The 22,795-nt window shown below is 39.0% G+C and overlaps 1 protein-coding gene and 1 long non-coding RNA gene across 2 annotated transcripts in view; one reads left to right on the forward strand and one right to left on the reverse strand.

Annotated features, from left to right (window-relative positions):
* Positions 1 to 3,325: 3,325 nt before the first annotated feature.
* LOC148652448 (uncharacterized) lies at positions 3,326 to 5,069 on the reverse strand. Its single transcript, XR_015925321.1, has 2 exons — positions 4,929 to 5,069; positions 3,326 to 3,678 (listed from the first exon to the last, which is right to left on the reverse strand). It is a non-coding gene; the product is annotated as an uncharacterized LOC148652448 (long non-coding RNA).
* trabd2b (TraB domain containing 2B) overlaps positions 4,951 to 22,795 on the forward strand; it is a 94,950-nt gene continuing 77,105 nt past the window's right edge. The window contains exons 1-2 of the mRNA XM_088599164.1: positions 4,951 to 5,302; positions 10,811 to 11,371. Coding sequence (XP_088455290.1) covers positions 5,195 to 5,302; positions 10,811 to 11,371 — 669 coding nt within the window. The 5' untranslated portion in view covers positions 4,951 to 5,194. The remainder of the gene's footprint in view (positions 5,303 to 10,810; positions 11,372 to 22,795) is intronic.

Here is a 22,795-nt window from a genome sequence, read left to right on the forward strand (position 1 = left end):
CCAAAATTACCTCTATAAAACTTTTTGCTTAAATTTAATTCACTAATAAGCATAACTTATAATACTAGTAATCGTTTTATTCTCAGTTCAATATTTTTATGTTTATTTTTCTTATATATGTTTCTACTCTATCCCTGTTTTCTAATTTTTATTCTCTTTGCTGTCGTGTAATTCACTTTGGATCTTTTTTATGCAGTCGGCAAGGTTGAAGAGAGTGCTGGACTGTTCTGTGGATTTCTATTTATTTTGTCACTTGTAATCCAATCAAATAGTCTGATTTGTGCACATAGTGCCTAACGTGGACATGCCATTTTATGTGATAAAGACGCATATGCCAAGTACATTCCCTTTATTGAACATAAATCCACTTGTGCTTCTGCAAGAAGAGGAAAAGAAGAAGACAGACAAGACAATGACAATGAAGGGCACTGCTTGCAGACCTTGGGGGAGACTCCTTGTACACCTCTTCTTTGCTACAGTGAAAAGGTAACATCTCCTACTTCAGTCAAACACACAGTACACTATGCCAAAACATATTATGTTATCATGTTCTGTGTAGTACATTTCAATAGTCTGTAGTAATTAAAAAAAACTCATTCTGGCTTGGGCCTTCTGAACCTACAGAAGAGCAATTGATCTTTTATCTTAAAACGGGGAAACGTCTAGTAAATCCTCATTTCAGTTTCACCCTGGTAATTTCTCTTACAAAACTGGCGAGCCAGGCAGGAGGGACGATAATAGCACAAGCCGGTATTTATTCAGAATGTATTTGCTTAAACAGACAGTAAAGGGAGATTCCTAACTTAATTCGACTTAACTGTATACGGTGCTCTTCAGAGAACCTACCATGAGAAGGTCAGGGCTATTTGTGTTACACACAGTACTCAAAGTATGAATTGTGGCCAAAACATACTTTGAGTAGGAAACCACAGTTTTGTGGGAGTGTGATTGATATAGTCACTGTCTGGGAAAGAGTTAATAAGGGAGAACCACCAGATTGGTGTCCCCTTAAAGGATATGATTGACAAAGAGATAGCAAAGGATCCTAATAGTTCCTCAAATTCAAATTTGGAACTGCTGTTAGATCAACTGAAAGCAGAGAAGGGTAAGAAAAAGCCTCTGAAATATTCAGGAATTAATGGACTGGGACAGTGTGTTGGCACAGGACCAGAAAGACAAGTTAAAAATGACTGCTGAGGAGAAAGTCAGTGTTCTGACAATTCATACTTGGAACAACAAGACCAGTTTCTGACTTCTGCAATTACTGTTGCATCAGCAATGACCTTCAATTCCCCAAAACAGAGATCTGAGAATGAGAGTCTGAGGGCAGAGAATATTGGGTTACAGCACAAGCTGTCTGATGCGAACACCATCTCAGGACATGGCCCAAGCACCACCTTCAACTCAGGCAACCACAGCAAATGTGTAGAAGAAGCTGAGACATTAATGTCTAAATCAAGAATAAAGCAGGTCATGATATCAGTCATAAAAAGGTCTTGATCTGATGAGAATTATGAGGACCATTACTAAATTAACTGGGATGATCTTGATTCTAAGGCTTGAATCTAAGGCTTGAGAAATAGGAGACTGAGAAAGAGGTTTCCAAATCCTTTTCATCTCCTCCTGTAAGTGGGGTTTCAACAAGAAGAACGTTAAAATTCGTTTTACAAAAAGCAGCTGAAATTTTAAACGAGGCAAAATCTGACACTCGCAGTGAACAGTCTCAAAGACTAATGCTTTCGAAATGAGAGCACTCAAGGATGATTTAGGCCCCATTAATTTAAATACCGATATAGAAAAACTCTGCAATCGGCTCATTGCTCAAAGTCAAATATACTGCATGCACATCTAAATGAAACCAACTGGAAATCAGTGTAGTGTTAGGAGCTTGTTCTCCCAAACTAAGAGCTTTATTAAACACTACTGAAGTAAACAGGGCTGATAACTGGTCTGATATTTTAGAGCTCACCGGTGATGCGTGTGGTTGGTCAGGAAGGAGGGAAGCAGATTGGGGAGAGTGGGGAAATCCAAAGGAAAGGTGAACATGTAAGATGCTCCAGAAACCTGATCACACCAATTGGAAAGTGGATACTAGGATGATAATGATGAAAAGTTTAGGAAAGCTTTCATGGTTTACATCCAAATCTTAAGGTGATTCTTGGATTAAAAATTGACTTTTCTGAGGAATGGGACAGTTTATTCCCTGAGGTTTAAGAAACTGCTAAAAGACGGCACATGGAAAAACACTACAATTGAAATTGAAAGGGGAAACAGAGAAAGAAATAATAGGCAAATTGTTTGTAGATGAAGGGCCTTTCAATTTTTCAGCAGATCAAAAAATTTTGTAAGATCAAAAGATCTTTCAACAGAAAGATCAGCCTCCTGAAAATTGGCAAAATCACCCATATAATCCACAATGGAGACAACATACTACAACAATGGTTTTGATCAGGGACAGGGTCAGAGCTGGGGTTGGGATGGCTGTCAGAACCACAATTAATAAATCAGGCAGGCAAACTAAAGACAGGAGTCTGAGCGTACTCCAAAAGTCACAACTCAGGCAGACCAAGGCCAATATCCTCAGACCGAACTAAAGTGGTAATTAAAAGACATTTTTACTCATTCTGGCTTGGGTCTGCGTCCTTTCTTTTGAACCTACAGTATAGAAATAATATCTCTGACACCACCTACTCCTAAATCTTTTTCCGGGAGACAACCCTTCCAACTTCTTTTTCGCATTTTTCCCCACTGCAAGAATGAGAAAATCCTCTCAAAGTTATGTATTTTCTATTATTTGTCTCAATTAAAATATAAGCCTTCTTTTCTAAGTAAAAATATATTTTTTTAAAGTCTGAGTAGGGGGCTGCATCAGCCTGCGTAGGCTGTGAAGGAACAGGTAAAGGTTTATTCCACGCTGAAAGGAAAAGAAAAGAGAACATTTTGTGTTTCAGCTGTGGAGCCTTCTACAGGGGTCACCATTTCACAGCAGAAACGTTGTGTCTCTTTTCCTTTCAGCATGGAAAAAACCTTTATCTTTTTAAAAAGCAGACAACACATACTATTGTTATGTTTCATATGAAATGTGTCTTTGATAATATAATGTTCTTTTGGTTCACATACTGTAAGTGGGTCCTCCTCAAGTCACTATATCTCCTGTACAGAAGTTTGACATCGCCTTCCAGTCTTTAATGCTGGGACTGAAAGAAGATTTCCATAAAGAGACATACAATGACCTATAAATAAAACACAAATTGCAGAATTCCTATGACAGCGCCCAAAAATAGACAACAGAAATATTTGGAAACGAAACAAGATTGCTGCTTACTGTATGTTTGTAACGTTTAATCCAAATTTAATTCCGAAACTCAGTGTCACAGACAAAAAAGGAAGGCAGTCTGCAAATCCTTCTCACAACGCTGGGTGCAAGAGACAAATAAAGCTGGTCACAATTCAAAGCAGATCATGTCCAACACAGAGACACATGTACGAAGAAAAAAAAAACACTACAAGAATCTCTTTGTAATGTTAAGCAAATGGAAAAGGAAATCTTGAATAAGGAGTTTGTGGTTCTGGTTATGAAGGATGTCTGCCTTGAAGAAGCCACCCAGGGTTTTCTAGGCTGATGGGACTTCGCTTCAGGCGCAGACCCAGATGTGTAGGAAACCGACAGTTAGCGTTCTTCCTCAGGGTGAAGATTCCAAAATCAACAAGAGAAATGAAGGGAGAAGAAAAAGGAGAGAGAATAAAACTTCAGAGCTGTGCTCACCATGTTTTTTTTCAACAGAACACCAGCTTCTCTTAACCCACTACTTGTAAGAAACAGCAGTAAAGCAGCAAAATAGACTGTCAGACATAAAATGACCCAGAAGAACACACTAAAGATATGACTTGCTTTGACTGTTTGCATACTCAGATTACTATGCAAACTGTAAGGAGAGAATGTTAAAAATGACAATGCTTTCAGTGCTAATGTACTTGAGAATGGTCACTTGAGAACTGTTCTCTAGGTCCACTTAAGTCTCACTGTAATATTTTCTCATTCATTTGGTTTTCAAAACTGTTCTGCTATGGTTATGCTGTCTAGTGTTCACATTCACGACAAAGGATACTGAGTTCCACACTTACTTGAACCTATGCTTTCTCTTTTTGTCAGAAAAACACATGGCCCTGCAGCGTGCTGAATTATCAGTGTCTTCAAACAATATTTTTGTCAGTATAAATATATAGAGGTAAACAGGGTCCAGGATTAAATAACACAATGTTTTGTATTATCTTGAAATACTGTAAAGAGCAGAGAATTCTTGACTAAGCCTGGACTGGCTGTTTAAGCAATGCCACATGATTGTAATGATGAGTATTATAAGAGAATAAACATATCACGTTGAAAGATTTAAAATCCTAGCAAAATATAACGTTTAATTATGATGCGACAAAAACTTAATAAGAAAAAATGACATTCAATAGTTTGAAAATAGAAATCATGGCTCATGAATCAATTGGTAATTACTAAAATCAACCGATGTTGGGAATACAACCTGTTTTCTCATACTTAAGTTACATACCGAAATGATTGTTTCTAAGAATTTGAAAATGAGACTTCTTTAATCAAAAGTAAATTAATAACGTATCTATTGAATTGTTCGAGTCGACCGATTAAATCGTTAAAAAGGACCATCAAAGCCTACATTGTGAGTCACCGCGCCCTCTAGTGGCCGGTGTGTTGTGTGTTTACATTTTTTAAGTTTTAATGGATTTTCTAAAGTTTAGCATTCAGACAAATTGTCAAACTGGGTTCATCCCCGCCTCCCGTGTTGCCCAAAATCAAACCTGAAATCAACAGAACACGATCCTTAACCCACGAGTTCCTGAAAGGAATTATTTCGCCTTCTTTCCTTGTATCTTTAAAAAGAAAAAAAAAACCTTCCTACCTCCTCCTCCGGTAAACAGTAAAGCACAACTTCATTCAGCTTCACTCGGCAGGGTTAGGGGGAACCGAAGCAAACGGGAGCATGGCGGAAATTCGGGCAGACTTGTTCGCTTCTTTCCAGGCAACGTAAGGCGAGGTGCAGTGTGGACCGTATTTTAGTTGTTTATTATATAACCTTGTATAAGGGTTCAACTATTAATAAAAAGACAAGAAAAGGCAGCGCACACTCTGAGGCGGCCGATACCTTTCGCACTTTCAGAAGTAAAGATGCGTTTTCACCCTGGATTGTGCTGGGTCCTCGTGAATGCGCTCCTGCGGTGTGTCTCCTCCAGAGCAGCCCAGAGTGGGTCAGGGCATTGCCAGCCGCACAAGTCGGTAAGTTACCTGTCGGACCTGATGCTCACTGCCGGACCAGTGCTGCGGCACCCACACTTGATTTCTGACGAGACAGTCTGCCTTGCGCTGTATCCCCATCTCACGGGGGAGAACGTATTTATTTTTAAAATACACGTTGTGCGCCTCTCAGCAAAGTTTTCATAGAAGCACGTCTTTCTAAAACAAATCGTTTTTGATTTGGGGGAAAAAAAAGACAAATTGGGGAAACCCAACAGCAGTGGTCGCCGACCACTTTACATTTTTTACTGACCTGTTAAAATTATTATGAAAGGAAACCTTTGGCATTCTGAATTGGAATTGGCTTAAACTGACTATGTGTTGGAAAAATCTGGGAGCACAGACAGGAACAACAATAATTGAAATTGAAAATAACTGTCAAGAACAGAATTCTGTATTTTGTTCACTAGATACATTATTCAGTCAGGAAATATCGCTGTGTCATGGGTTTAAGTTAAAATTATCTCGTTTTCACCGCCGTTTTCAAGACGTAAGCACAATTTTACTATAGGAAGTGTTTAACAAAGCTACAACGTGAAAAAAAACATTATTTTGACTATTTTCTTAGTTATTAGATGAACTAAGAGTATCAATAACTGATACAGTAAAATACGGACTGTTATCTGTCAAACTTTATAAGAACGTTTTGAAGATCTGAGACTGAGCGTCGGTGGCTGATTAATTGAGTAATTAATACTAATAATAACCTCCTCAAAACCTGCATTGCTGATAATAGGAAATGAAATTCTGAGTTCTTCATTACACAAGTGCTTCCTACTAACTTTCGATTGAACACCAATAATTGTAGAAGTTGTTCCTGTCCACTGCGGTCACAGTACAAGGGAAATTACTAAATTAAATCGGGAATTACATTTTATTTCTTGTTCTCGTAATAATTTGTTTAACACAGATATGCTTTATATACGCACATTTTATTTCACCGCGCTTACATCTATGCTTGCTTGCGGCTTCAATTAGAATTCTTTCTTTAATAGTGACAAACCCAAATTTCGACCCCAGAGGAAGAGATTGTTTTGCCCGCTTTTGACGCACACTTGAACTTCTCTTATGACAACATTGACGAAACGTCGAAAATTTAAACTAGAAGTGCACGACCAATTACAGCTACACTGCCAGGCTTGCAGTATTTTACCCTATAGGCAGATACTAAATGAACTTCAGATCAGTCTTTTTAATAGAGTGTCAGAAATTTACAAACTCAAAACCACGAGCAAATCTATTGAAAGAAGCATTTGTTTAAACACTGATTACAACACTTTTGTTGAAACGAAAACAAAAGTACATTAAGTGCATTTATTATACAGTACATTAGACTCATAGCGTGTTTGTTTATCGATTTTTGTTACCTTGTTTTGTATTAAGGGTATATCAATTTCGGAAACAGAAAGGTACAACATAAGCTGCTAAATTTAACTCCATCTACGACTGAACTATATTTGTAGTAATGTTGTAATAACCTACACGGGGGCTGTTCATATACTGTATGTCTTCAGTATTTTTAGTTTAGCAAAATAAAACGGGATTCTGTCATATCCACTTTAAATGCTTATTCATGAAGACGTACAAACAGAACACAACTTGTTCCGATTTGCAGACAAATTAGATAGCAAAATTTAACATAGGGCAAAACTGCAAAACTAATTTAGAGAAGAAATGCAAAACAAAGGTGGGATTGAGTGCCGAAACATGAACGATGCTCTCTGCGTCGATTGTCCTACAGGAAATTCTCTTTTGCACGTCGGGCCTACAGCATGACTATGGTGCGGGCTATTTCTGGGTTTATTTCCTCACGTCAGTTAATTTCAGCAGTTTAAATCACACCCAGAACATTCAGTGAAAAAAAGTGCAGGTTAATTCCACACAAAGAGTAGAACAGACATCCTTTTCAGGTGTCTCAGACCTGATTAAGGCCACACAACCGAAATGATCCGTATTGTAACTGTACCAGTTTCTTTGTAGACGACACGATGCTGCACCTCTTAACAATTAACACTCCCGTCGTTAAATTCCATGTTTCAATTTTTATTTAGCGACCTAGATTTGACCCACGGACTATAAACATATCAGGTGTTTTAGTGACATAACTGCATATCAGCCCTAAAATCTTAGAATTTACTTTTTTCATTACATTCGGTGCTTATTGTAATAATGTCTTAATGTCCATATCCACTTGCTTCCCCTTTGAACTGTAGCTACAGTACAGTTCAGTACAATTCAAATTGTTGAATTGTCACATTCCCCAGCTAACAGAGGTACAGTACGAAAGCGAAATTCTTCACGTTCCGTTTTGCACATGTGGAAATATCAGTTCTCATTGTTCTTAAGAGTATTATGCCGTGTATTGCTGATCATCTGTTGGATCGGTCTCTGAATTGGATATAAACTATTTAAAACAGGACCATTTGAAATAAGCTTTTACGATTAAAGAGCTATTTATAGACTTTGTACTATGTCCAAGTTTTGAAAAACCCATCTACTCGGTTTTTTTTTTGCCAGCATCGTTTACCAACCGTTTTATTAAAAAATGAACACTTTTACCCTTGAAAGTTGGGACCTTTTTGTCTACGCTCGCCTTATAATGATTAAATATCGTGTTTACTCATACTGAGTAGGTTTGTCCAGTAAATATGAAGCCAATAACAATGAGGCTGTCATGCTCAATGCTACTGAATGTACAGTAGTACAGTATGTTGCCCTTTGTATATCACAACCAGAGTATACACAGCAGATTATATAACAATGTTCTATACTCTCTCTATATATACAATCGATTCAAATTTTAAATATCCTGAAATTGATTGACTAAGTTTACACTTAAATTACAAAGGAAGAAAAACTAATTTCCTATAGGTACATTATCGATGTATTTTGTTAACCGAAACAAAAGTATAACACGGAACGTTATTTTTTCGAGGATATATTTCAGGGACAGGACGTTGGAACAAGCACACGTATTGTATAACTGTTTTCACTGACGTGGTACCGTTAGTCTTTCCCTGCCAAGCCCCGACACAGCCCCGTCAGTGTCCCGTTTGTGTCACAACCCAGATGACCGACTCAATTGCAAAGCAGTAGTAGATATCGCGACTTCATACGCAAAAAAAAGTTCGTGTGCTATCAGCTTTTAGGGATGTGATATTAGCTTGGAAACGTAATGCTATTACAATTACTGAAAAAATAAATGACATACTGTAGACTTTTTCTGAGGGTGTCAGTTACCAATTTGCAATCGAGTCAGAAACCATATGAAGTCACTCAGAACACATACTGTAATATTACGTAGGAGTGTACGTCATATTTCATGACTATTCCTTTTACTGTATATCATTTTTTCGTAATGTTTTGTTGATATAGAAATATGCCTTTCATTGCAAGGCAGTTTCAACAATTTATGGCACTACTGCGTGCGATCCAAGCAGCAATACCAATTTCAGAAGCAAACGTGATATTACTGTATGCTTGGATGTGCAGGTGACTACTGTATGTGGTGCGTACTTTGTGTAGCTTTATCAAGGTAACAATTTCGGCAGGTTATAAAAATGAAATGTCTTCTTTTGAAATAGGCCTTTTTATTTTAAACAAACATGGAAGAACTGTAAAAAGGAAAAAACATTCTGTCCATCTTACAAGTTTAGAGCCAAAGCTACAGTAGCAGCTACAGTATTGATCTGAGGATCTCAGCCAGCTGTCTTGCTTCAGCATCTCTAAGTAACTTGTTCTCACAACCCATCTTCTAAGTTCCTCCTCAGTATTAAAAACACTTTTCTTTAGTTTCTATTTATGTTCTCTGATTTATTTTTCACGCTAATCTTTAAGTCCATAAAGGATTGACTTTGTCCCTGCTTTTGAAAATTTTAAATGTTCTTTGTAACCTTTGCTTTTCCAAGACAAAATCCATTAAAGGGTGTAAGACTGTACTTTAAGCCTGTGAATATACAGTGTGCATAGCCGCTATTCTACAGTATGTACTCCTGAGTATCTTATTTGTCATTTGGTGACCATATTCTATGTAAGAAAACTAGAAAATTCATCCCTATTAGCTCTATACTGTACAGTAGCTACAGTAAGTGAAAACACCCAGTTTTTGTGCCTGAAACTCCTGGCTGGGAATCTAGTTCAAGTTAACTTTGTGTAAGGGATATTTCCTTGTATCTGTTCTAAAGAAATTCCATTTTAGTTTCCAATTGTGATCCTGTGTTCTTTTTTTGCAAACTGAGTGTAAAAGAATGAATTAACTTTCTTTTCCCTGAGGATTTCACACTTGCATCTTATACTTATACCCTTATACTCTTTCTAAGGGTGTAATATAATTTTTGTGGAATTGTGACTAAAACTGAATACTTCATTATTAATGAGGTATTTATAATGCAGTGTACAATTTTAACAAAATTATTTATGACTGAAATTTAATGCTTTCAAATAGATATCCTTACATTTTGTTAATTTGTCTTTGTAATGTTGTCTGGAAGAAGAATTATGTCAAAATGAGCACATATTAATCTCTTTTGTGTTTCCTATAATTTTTTCTGTCTGCACTTACTGTATCTACAATATGTCATTTATTGAATTTACTTTGCTGCCTCTACAGATTTTGCTGCCCTTTCAATTTTTGTATCCTTTCTGTGTTTTCATCTGTTTTGTATTGCTTACTGTGTATGTTCTGCTTGGTTTCATTCATGCTTCTCTCACATTTCATAATACTTTATCGGAATAATTCAGTGTTCAAGACAGACACCCAGAATGGTGATTCTCTTCCAGGATGGGTACATGTGAAACAAATTGCATTAGTTAGAGTGATAAACCATTATGGCAAAAGATTTCTATTTTCTGGCAGGGCTTGTTTTCTGGTCCATTTTTGAAAGGTTTCATAGTGGGCATTTTCGTTTGAAAAGCTGTAATGGTAAAGAAGAAATTTAAGCACAGAAAACATACTTGACAAAACATGGAGTATAAGGAATCAAATAAGCCGTGGATTAAATATAGTAAGGAATTTTTTCAAAGCAAATGTTATTTGTTTTTCCGTTATTATTCACCCCAAAGAAAAACACATTCTTCTGTTACTTTCACTTAATGGTGCTGATAAACTGAAGTTTGTAGGGGGGACCAAATTGTAATATTGCACTGGACACTCTTTCCTCACTATTAGTGCAGCAAATACAGCAATTAGAATTTGACCAGACTATTGAAAAGGATTGAATAGTCTGTATCTTCTTGGAGTTTGGAAATACTAGTAACTGTCTGCTCTCAGTTGTATAAATAAGGGTAATTAAATAATTGTTGCTCAGAGTTCATACCCCTCCACAGTTCTTAAGGTTGTCACACAGAGTCCAGACTTCCATCTTCATATTTCCAGGTGGTCATCCTTCAAACCACGCAGGTTAGAGGACAGCCAAATGCTCGGTTGTCTGCAGTTGCTGTATGTTCTTGTGATTTAGCTGCCCTCCAAATTCCGGTCTTTTTTCCTTTCAGGAAAGCGACATGAACTCGTTCCTCTGGAAAATCAAGAGAGATCCCCCTTCCTTCCTTTTCGGGACGATCCACGTGCCTTACACCCGCGTCTGGGACTTCATCCCGGAGAACTCCAAGGCGGCTTTCCAGCAGAGCAGCAACGTGTTCTTCGAGCTCGACCTCACCGACCCCTACACCATCTCCGCCCTCACCAGCTGCCAGCTGCTGCCCCAGGGCGAGAACCTCCAGACGCTGCTGCCCCGCGACCTCTACCGCCGGCTCAAGCGGCACCTGGACTACGTCAAGCACATGATGGCCCACTGGGTCACCCCCGACCAGCGCGGGAAGGGGCTCTACGCCGACTACCTCTTCAACGCCATCGCCGGGAACTGGGAGCGCAAGCGCCCGGTGTGGGTGATGCTGATGGTGAACTCGCTGACCGAGTCGGACGTGCGCTCCCGCGGGGTGCCCGTGCTGGATCTGTACCTGGCCCAGGAGGCAGAGCGACTGCGCAAGAGGACGGGCGCCGTGGAGAAAGTAGAGGAGCAGTGCCACCCTCTCAACGGCCTCAATTTCTCCCAGGTAGGGACGGCCGGAGCGCCGTGAAGGGAAATGGGACGATTTCCCCTCAGCCCGTGAATGAGCCTCAGTGGACTCTACTAGTTTCCCCTAGATATAAATCTCAAGTTCAGGGGAAACAGATGCGTTCGAGCACTTCGGGCGGTTTATAACGGTGTTTCGTGTTTATGTTGGGGGGTTTCCTTCCTTTCGGAAAAAGAAACCAGCGGGGGAAAAAGACAGGTGAAATTAAAGACTTGGTCCGGAAGTGGAAGCACTGACCGGGACTGTTAAAGAGTAGAAAAACGCTGATAAAGACATTGCTGGTGCCCTAGTGAGGAGAGTCCTGCAGCAGGGGAAAGTCAAGAAGAGGAAACTCTGTGGGTATAATAGCTAGGCAGTGCTTTGCTTTGGTATTGACCGTGATCAGAATTAAAAGAACAAAGATCTTACAGCCCAAAGTAATACAATATCAAAGAAAGAGCTATGTAATTGTAACATTTAATATAGAAATACTGTATATACAAAAGCCCCCTTTGTGTTTTTCTGCATGTATAACAACTTTTGTTATGAATACAGCTTAGTTAGGTGAGAAAACATAGTTAGGTTCTTTACCGCAATCTTTACCTCATATTGACCTTCAACTTCTTGATCACAACAGCTCGGGGAAAATCATGTATGAGTAGCCAGCAACTTAAAACAAAATGTCTAAAATGTACCACTGAACCGTGATATTGCTTAAAGAAGGAAAACCATTAAGTGAAAAGTGTAAAACAAAGCAAAATGCCTGACTTTTGCGTGACAAAGTATAGCTTTCAGGATCAGAATCAGCCTTTGGGTATATGGAGGTTTTGTTTTGAGGCACAGCAGTGCTGTCAGGGCGGTCTGTGTGAAGGAATCCATCACACATCTGTCAGCAAGCTGATTGGCTACATGACATTATCTCATACTTGGTATACAATACGGTTCCTACTCAGTCAGTAACCTGAGATTCTGTCACGGCCAAAATAGTTTGCTTACCGATGACATAACATCAAGACATTTCATTTTCTGGGGTTGTAGGGTGATATAGAGTTTGAAACAAGAGGTCTTTAGAAGTTGTTTAAGTGATGTCAACTACAGGAAAACGGCTCAATTTAAAGCCAGTGCTGTGATGTAGGAGTTGGCAACCTTGGCACTTTCATTACATTCCTTTGCAAGTCAGGCTCCTTATTTATAGGCGATCTTCAACAGCACAGTCATAGTACATTAAGTAAATAAAATACTTGCTTGATTGAAGTCCTGAAATGGAATGGAATCCCTGATCTAATGAATTTGTAATACAGCGTTGTATAATCTTCTGTCCTCATGAGAAATTCCTCAGTGGGAGTAGACTCCCGCTGATCAGAGCTTGACTGCAGTTCTGTTGGAGAGTGTTAACATGACGTCCAGGCTATTCACGATTTCAGGAGAGCATTGTGACAGGGTCACTAAATTCACACATCTCTGAGGCACTATTGTTTAAACATCAACTTCACACTGAGCTGTCAGTATCATAAGAGCCTGTCTAAGCAGTCCCTCCCACATAAGCCCAAAGCACTGAAGAGGGGCCCGCAGTAGAGAACAAGCTATTGAATTTTTCATGTTTAAGGACATTATGCTCTTTAACTATATTGTTATTTTGCAAATTAGGTTTTTAGATATGTTCAATTAAATTTAGATTAATACATCCTAATTAGACCCATTGTGCAAATGAACAGATCACATTTAAGATCAAGCTGTGCATAGAACCAACAGTAGCCTCAGTCCCACTCAGCTCCTTGTCTTGCCTGGCTGTCACAGTGTGACAAACCACGATGCCGGTCTCTTCATGAGTCTTTTTCTCTTCTAAAGACTGTTTTTTTACACACTGGTGAGCACAAAGGACCCTAACAGACCTTGTGTCCTGTACATTAGTTACTTAGTAATACTAGCAGGACAAGTTTCTTCTCCCCAGTGGAATTGTTTCTTCATGTACCTGCAGTTAAAAATTCCACTACGCTTTCATGCCAATACTAGAATAATTATTTTCCAGCTGCTTAAGAAGGGGCAGGAGCAAAAAGTCTTGAGAATCACACTGCTAATGGTTTAATTGCAGTCAAAGATTACTTAATTAATTGCTGGAGTGTTGGAGTAAGGACTTACAGTGAAAGGGGAAGGAGAGACCCCAGTAATGACAGTAATCCATTGCAGTTCGTAAGCATGCAGCTCCAGCTACTCTCAAGAGCATGCTCTGCCCCTCCAGTCACACATCCTGGCATGTTGTTTCAGGGCTGCCTGGAGCTGCTGTGCGGTAACAAAATCTGGATATCCTGCTGCCCGCAATAAAGTTGTGCTAATTTGAGAGATTTCCCTTGGCAACCTTTCTCTTTCATCAGCACCTCTTAACTACACTGTCAAGACAGGCTTGTCACACACGTAGTGAGCCACTTAAAATTCACTTTCAGACCAGTAGGCATCTCAGCCAGTACAGTGCAATTCTATACGCAAAGGGCATTCTCCATATAGAAACGTTTGACTGGTTTTCTCTCCTTTTATCCCCAGTGTTTCAGTAATGTACACCGTATTGTAAGGATCTTTAGCTGAGTGCATGTATTGTATGCTGAAGTACAATTCTATATGGAGATAGCAAGGGTTTTTAAATGCGGTCCGTTTGCTCAAACCACCAGACTGAGTCAGTTACAGCTTTATGAATCCTCTTTTTATATAAACACAAGCTGGCACATTGCGCCACTGTGTCTTAGCTGCTTTTCCCTATGTCTTGTCAAACTGATCGTGGCATTTCCAAATGTCAGCAGAACAGTTTTAGATATTTTCCTTTTAAATTGGCTTCATAACTCTGCTCTCCTCCCCACTGATAGCTGATGTGTGGTGAGCGTTCTGGCGCACTATGGCTGCCGTCGCATCATCCAGGTGGGGCTGCACATTGGTGGTGGTGGAGCGGAGTCCCCATTACCTGTAAAGCGCTTTGAGTGGAGTGTCCAGAAAAGCGCTATATAAGTGTAAGCAATTATTATTATTATAATTAAACAGATTCATCTGAGCTCAACTGCATGGTCTCATATAACAAAATGTGGATGTTCAGTTTTCCCATGTATGAGGAATCCCTTCTGAGGCTAGGAATATTCTCCAGCAGGTTTTGATGCTACTGTAGCTTACAAGTTCATCTGCTGTTGCCTGTGTGGGAATTATGCTGAAAATGATAAACAAATCATATTTATTTAAACTGCCATCTTCAACCCACATCCCAGTGGTGCATTCTGGTGCCCTGTATTCTTAAAGTACTTTCGTCCAAAGACTTTCTGTTAACTGTCGAATAACTTTAGGAAGGCTAGAGTTGGTGCCAATGTTTAATTATTGGAGGTTCGACCTGAAGCCACACTAAATGAAGTATAAATAGGGGTAACAGATGCTCGTTTCCGAATGTTTATTGGTTGGCATCCCTCCCTGTCAGACTCTGTAGCAGCTCTTTGACTCTTTGGTAGTGATTGTGATAGCCTTATCCATGTGGCCAGGCAGTTGTTCCCTCAAGCAAGCAGGTTTATGCCAAATCTGTATCTCTGTTTACTCTGAGAACTGATTTCTGCTCTTCCCCGTATCCAACATACTGTATAACGCCTAAATAAATAATAACTGCCAAACCCACTGTGCCAAAAGACACAACTTGTGACATGGGAGGTTTTAAGTTTGTTAAATATATTAAAGTAAAAAGTTCCAGTCGCCTGAAATCAGCTTGAAGCTCTTTGCCTTGTCATTTTCTTGGTATCTGTGTTGTTTCAGCTTGAATCGGTTACAGTGGCTTGTGTATCTGAGAATGTTATAAGGGAGGGTGTGTACAGATAGAGGAGACACCGAAAGGCCTTAACTAGAATTTGGGCCAGTATGCAAGCTCATTTGTTTTCTAAAGAGAAGACAAACGCTGAATAAACGCGAGACTGCCAGTTCTAGAAAAGGCTGGTGGTTTGTTTAAACGTTGTCGTTTGATGGCATCAATCTTAACTATCAGCAATTGAAACTGGTTAAGTATGGCTAAAGTTTTTATGTGCTAGTACCAGTGAACTTTGTCTGGACTGGCATGGGCTGGGAACCTACAGATCAATGCATTGATATTACTGTATACCAGATTTAAACTAGTCAGGCCATCCCTCTACCAAAACTTATCTTGAGATGTTGCTTTTGGTAAAGATGCTGTACAAAGGGTCGTAGCCGTGGCAAGTTGGAACTAATGAATCTTTACTGAGGATCACGTCTTGAATGTTATTTACAGTAGTAGCTCTTAAGTCTTGTAATTTGAGTTATTTTTATCTCCTCTGACTGAGGCAATTGTACAATATTGATACTTTTATTGGTGTTTTATTCAAAAGACATGTAAGGACTCCCATCAGCACTGACGGGCATGGAGAAAGGTAAGTTAAGGTTTACTGCCTACTAATCAAAGAACAAATTATTTCACTTATTCAGTTATTGTGGTTCTGTTATGATCAGCCCACATATTACTTGTTCACAATAAAAAACAGCAGCTTACACTATCCTGTAATTAGCCTAGCAAGATTAACTTTAAATGTTTGTGATTCATCTTTTACTCCTGAACTGTGAAAAATGCCTTAGTGCTTTGAAGTAGGATCCTTTCTAAGACACACTAACACTGTATATTCCTGTCAAAGAACAGCACAAACTTCAATATTTCCCCCCCGTTTCACACTCCAATATTTTTCTGTAGCTTTGTTCTTATTTCTAAGGTTTGTGTTAGTTTGTGAATGCTTCGTACAGAATGGAAGTCCTGGTAAACAAAAATGCTGTACAGAAAAGCCTCCACTGGTGTATGTCATTCACATTCAAGCTCTTGTTCAGTGTGCCACTCATTGCTGAAACCAAATTAAATTAAAAGGTGTTTTTTCAAACAAGAGTGTGGATGTTTAATCTAGGGCTGCTGGAGAACAATCTGTCCTGACAGCTGGTGGGCTTGTTTACTGTGAAGTGTCTCTGACATTACAAAAAGATGGAGGGGAATCATCTTTCGTTTGTGAGAGATCAGGGCTTATTTTGATAAGTCGAGCAGCAAAGTAGGTAAACAAATTTTGGGCATGCAACTTTCCCCGATATTTGTTTTTGATTGTATTCTAGTCAGAGCCCACCCCTGTGTCCGTGGGCTGAGGTCACACGAGCTGGCGCCCCGCTCTTGCACAAGGGTCAGAGGTCAAAGCCTTGCTGACAGTGCTGGTTGGTGTCAGGAGACACTAGTCTGTGCAGATTAGTACACAGACTGGCTTTCATGGGGCCACAATTTCTATTTTTAGAGAAATTATTTGCCAGACCTGAACCCACCCCAAGGTCCATCATTTCATCCACGCAGATTGTTCTAGGCACATCTTCTCCATGTTAAGCACTGTGGTACCAACTTACACAATATACTGAAAATGAGTCACTTTAAGTGAACATGATATATTGTTTTAAATGGAAAATACTTGAATTTCTTAAACTAAATTATTTATATTCTACACTTAATATGTGAGCCCCCCCTCCAAGTACTTTAAATGTGGAGAAATAGATATTTCCTTGAAAACTGGACAAAGAGATCAACACAGATGTTGATTTAAAGCTGAGGTTTAGGAGAGAGCAGGAGCTGCAATCATTCTCTGCATTGTAGTTGACATGAGGAGACGTGCAGTAGAGACCCAAGGGACATTGGAGATTTCTGTGGGAATCATGGGAAACGCAACTGTCTGTTGTGATGAGACAGGCAGACATTTTGCACCAGGTTATTCTAAGCTAAGGGACATCCAAATATTGTGGCACATCTCCAGATGAATGTAATTAAAAATTGACTTAATGAAACCCCTAAGCAACACATGTGATTTAATAGTCATTTCATGACCTCTACATGACCTGCTTATAATAAAATCTCAGAACAAGTTGGATGCCGAGTTTTGAGTGTTTGAACCACTATGGAGTGTGCACAAAACATACAGTTTCACACAAACAAATCTCCCGAAAGAAGCAGCTGACAGTACTGTCCCGATTCTTGAAGATAACCATTACTTGCAATCCTCATACCTGAGCAAAAACCAAGAGCCCTAAACTAACCTGAATGATTAATTACTTGCATTAGAAATACAAAACACATGGTAAAACAGTTATAATATAGTCATAGTGGAACTGATAAAGCCATCATGAATGGTATGCTTTATGATCTTATCACTCATTATGGCTAACCAAATTCTAAAACTGTGATAATGGAAACACCAGACACTAGGTTTCAAATTAACAATACTGCCAGCGTGTCACTATTCATTTCCGTGTTTGAGCGGTCTGTCTTTGTCTTAGAATTTCCTACAGGATTCTAGTTCTGACAGTGGTCCCCTTTTGGGAAAGACTGCACAGTTAACTTTCAGTTTATCTTCACTTGTTTCTATTCACTACAATTTCTCTTCAGTTTGACTCTACAATAGTCATTCCTAAATCGACAGGCACAGGAGAGTTCTACTCAATTACTACATGTCACCCATTTGCAATATTCACTGCATTGTCACTTTTACTCAGAAACACTTGTGCATTGAACCTGGCTTAACATTTAAAAAAGTTTTCATTTTATTAATCACTATTCCCCCTTTACAATGGGAAACTCGATTAATTTAATGCTCCAATGTTCATCTTCACACTATGCACTACACAATTATTCTCTGGTTATTAATTTTTGATTAATAACCACTAATTTCCCCTATAACTATCTCCACCAGCTGATCCTGTTTGGCCAGAGACACCACTCTTTAATCAAAACTTGCACCCCTGACACAGCTGCAGCAACAGGTTTGTCAGCAGTACAACAGATATTCACCCTCTGCTATCCAAGTTCAGATATAGACTGTCTTCCTTTTCTTCCTGACTTCTCTTATAGTCTTCACAATTAGCCCAGAGATGACCCAATCACACCAGTTCCTCTCCCTTATGTGGAATTGCACTCCCTGTGATTGCTAATTACTTATTCGGAACATCTGCTTCTCTTTCAAATGGTTCTTTCAATGAGCAGTCAGCCTTCCAGACAGATAGTTTGATAGCTATTTAGCATACTGACTTCTGAATATTAAAATATATCCCATAGTGCACTCAAATTCCAAAAACACTTTTGGCCAAAGCAATAGCAATTAGTAAAAAATTACTAAAGATATTTATAATAAATACATATTGTTTTTTGGTATTTACAAAAAAATATTTCAGAAGCTCATTGTCTGTCCCTCTGAATTTGGGACACATCCTGGGCTGCAGCTCTACTGAGGTTCCCCCCTGCCCAGTAGAATTAGAAAAGCTGTTCTGATTCTGGTAGGAGCTGGAATTCTAGCATTAGATTGGTTATTTTAGTGAATAATGTTTGATCCTAATTTAGTTCTTGCATTCTTGCACTGCAGCAGAAAGTGCATCTCTGTCTCTGTTTCCACTTCCTGGCAGTGGGTGCACAGCCAGGTCTGCCTGTGTTGCCCAGTTTCTACGGCCAGGCTGTGGTCACTGAGCCCGTACTTCATCAGAAACCGTTTCTCCTTGCAAAACCCTAGCCTGCTTAGATACTCAGCTAGTGCGTCTTTTTAGTCTGTTGTCTTTTTAGGGCACAGTAGCTTTCTAATTTGTGTTTGTGTGTGTGCATCCCAGTGTGTGAGGCAGTGTTGTCTGGTCTGTGCTGTGATTAGTTGACTTTGATTTGTGCAGTTCTGGTTTTGCCATCCTGAGGCTGGTTGATGTCAGTGAGCTGCAGGACCAGTTGGCTGAGGGATCAGCTCGGCTCTTGGATCAGGGCCTCATGGTGGTAGGAATTCTGGCCACTACATTTTAGGTGTAGTCAATATTTTATTGCTCTTTTCTGTATGTTGGTTAGCAGTGTGTACTGGCCTATTTCAGGCCTCCATCTTCTGTCCCATTTGTTTTAAACCTTGTTTACTATCAGACAGGATAAAAAACCGCCTGGAATTTCCTGTTCTCAATATTGCTAGTACATTCTCTGGCTAAAGACTGACAAACCGCTTAATCTTCACAATAATAAAATGCAGCTCTGGGAAACTGTATTACTTTTAATCCATCATACACATTTTTTCATGTCAGAAATGTAACTGAAACTGATCAACTTCAGTTCAGTAATTAAATACTTTAAGAGTGGTGTATGACAGTGAAGAGTCCCAAATGTTTCTATTGCATTATTATAATACCTCGGTATTTCGAATTTAATTAATTTGACAATTCAGGTGCTTTTCATAGTGAGTTTACCAGCTGAAAAGTCTTAGCTGTCTGAATGGAAATCTTCTGTTTTTAATCTTATTGATCCAGTAGCACTGTGTTTTCTTTTATATTCGCTGCCATTTGCACCTCACTAACTCTTTTTCCACATTGGACCTGCTGGATTAGGGACCTAGCTTCGGGGATTTTATTTATTGAACGTCTGTCCTCCGTATCCTGAGTATGTTTCTCTCCGTATTGAATGTCCTAGCTGTGAGAACGAATTCTCCACATTGAAACTGCTGATCCCAGCACAGTGTTTTCTGAAAGAAATAAAGGACTGGTATTGAACAGCCTTTTGGTTATGTTTTTAATGCCAACATAATCCCTGATTCAAAATCCCATACAAATGGATCACTCGTTTCTTCCTTATTTAGCAGTAAGGCATTACAGAAGAGAGGAAAGATTGTTTTTTTAATTTGACACAGATTTTGAGTAATATAATTCATTGACTTTTGAATTAAAAATGGATTCTAAATTATTTCCCAAAACTTTCCTCTCAGTATGTTATGGACATTTTGAATGAACAATGGTATTGTAACTTTGGAAGTATGGAGCATTTGAATTACGTCTGATTATGAATTATTATATCAAAAACCAAATAATCCTTTTAATTTGATTATAATCTCTGTTCAATGTGAGAAAGACTTAGTCTTCGTGTATGCGTTAATTAAGTAGTTTATGGCAAGGGCATTAAATTGCAATAAGGATGTGCCCCATCCTATAAATTTAGTCATTCACAATGAAGTAGCACCCATGCACCCATAAACTACGAGGTGAAAAAGATGTGTCAAATAGCAGCACAGTTTTAGGACGATCTACCTTTCAGAATAAAAAAATAGGCAAAGGCTTCTTCCATACTGAAAAAAAAAGAAAAGAAATGAGACGTAATGTTTTGGCTGTGGAGCCTTTTTGAGGTGCTCTCTTTCCTTTCCTTTCAGCATGGAATAAACCTTTACCTGTTCCTTTCCAGCCTACGCATGCTGATGCAGCCCCCTACTTGAACTGATAAAAACTAAACGGCACGAAAACGTGTACCTATACAGTACAGCCCTCCCAAGATAGGTTGCTGGGTGGCTTGTGAAGAATGTGAGCCACCTCACAGAGAGCAGGCTTAATATCCCTCTTCTTATGTTCACAGTGTGAACTCTGTGTCAGAACAAAGACCGTATTTTATTAAGAGAACCAATTTGTTCTTAATTGACCTGTCTGGTTGCAAGCGGTAAAAAGAATCTTCTGTGTCCTGCCAACATGTTTTGGGAGATCAATGTGAGAAATGGCCCAATATGTAAACATACTTTCTGGAATAATTAGCTCTAAGCAGTCAGTCGTTTGTAACATCCCAGGCTTGTTTTGTTTATGTGAAAATCACATTTTCCCATTTTCTTTTTACGGGCTAGATGTACAGAAGCTTACAGGTTGTTTTACAGCGCCAGAATTGTTTCCATCTGGAATCATCTCGCTCTGTGCCCTTGAGGCCGTCTTTCTTCATGAAGTCATCTCTGATTATGTTAGAGAAAATGTGCCCAGATATCTAAATATCTGTGCATGCACTTTCCAGTGTGAAATCTTACTGCAGGGGTTACAGCTCATCACCTCCTTCACATACCGTAGATAAAACGTCCTTTGACTGCTAAATTGCTGTCCTCATTGGACTTTACATTGTTTTCTTGTTACATTTTTCTGAACTTTTTCTGTTGTTGCCAATCTGTTTTGAAATTGTCTTTACAGATGGTGAAGGCCTGAAGATGTATATTAAAATATTTCTCTGAGGGCTATGATGCCTTGGTTTTAGTCACACAGGTGTTGTGCACCTGTTGTGTCTTTCCATTACTCTAAAGAGTTGCATTTTTCACCGGGCTAGTTGACACTGTATTTTAATCATGCCTGTGCTATTGTTCATGGAGTGAGTTAGGTCCTTTGTATTATGTAAGTCCTTCAACTGTTGCTGACAAATGTTTCGTGACTTAAGTTTCCCACTGACGCAAAAACCACCAGTTGCAGTCATAAAGTTTTAGTAGTGTGCACATAAATCCTAATTTTTATTTCCTTCAGGAACACTTTGTGCCCATTTTAAGAAAAAAAAAAAGACAGACTCAAATAAACACGCATTTATAGGGAATTTGTGTAATGTTACATGGTTGAATGTGGATTGGAACTCATTTCTGCCCTTTATGCAATTTAAACCAGTTTTCACTTAGTTCTGGTCCCAAAGAGCCTCTGGTTCTCATTGCATCCATTGGGAAGCTTTTAAGGTCATGACCACTGCATTCTTGGAACTGTACCCAAAGAAATGTATTCAGAATCAGGAATCATGGATTAGGTGTACAATAATGTGACCCCATTCACATCAGAAAACACTGACTAAAGCCACAAAGCCCAGTGACCATCACTACAATGATAAAACAGTAAAAATAAAAAAAATCTTAATAATAAAACACTTCCAAGTCCATAAAAGTTTTTAAAAAGATAAAAAAGAATAGGTTCTGCTTTGGAGGATGAAGCACTAGCAATATTTGAAGATATATTTATCCTGCCATAAGTAAAAGGACAGTGAATTCAAAACTGCTACTGTACTTCTGTGGTATGCTCAATATTTCGGATTTAAGATGAAACGATGAATATGAAGCAACAGTACAGAATGTACTGAGTTTTTCTGTGCACATATGCGTTAACTTTTTAGAATAATACCACTTTTTGTGTTCCATCCCTCCCCATTTCAGGTGAGCACAATATGAACAAGGAAACAACTGACCAAAAAGAAACACCTGACAGCCAGTTGTCCCAATACTTATACTTACCTGACGTGGGGGGGATTGAACACAAAAAGTGCTATTATTCCAAATATAAGAACAGAAATACCCAGAAATAAAAGGAGGCATTGTGTGTTTCCCTCATATTAATTTGTTCATCTCAAATCTGAATTACATGAGTATGCAGGAAAAAATAGCAATGCTGACTTCATTGTCCAAATATGTACTGTATGGAAGGCACTGTATTTGCATGTCTGTAAATCATTCACAACACATAAACATGCATGAGCACTAGAATGTGGAAAATGAAACAAGTAACAACCTTGCAGTGAACCCTGTTTGCCAAGTATGTTCGTCCTGGCCACTGTGCAGGCTGGGTACATGGCCTCTAATGCCAAGCCTTGTAATGGAGCCCAAG

This window comes from Lepisosteus platostomus, chromosome 11, assembly GCF_059453375.1.
Source record: "Lepisosteus platostomus isolate fLepPlt1 chromosome 11, fLepPlt1.hap1, whole genome shotgun sequence".
Classification (NCBI taxonomy): Eukaryota; Metazoa; Chordata; class Actinopteri; order Semionotiformes; family Lepisosteidae; genus Lepisosteus; species Lepisosteus platostomus.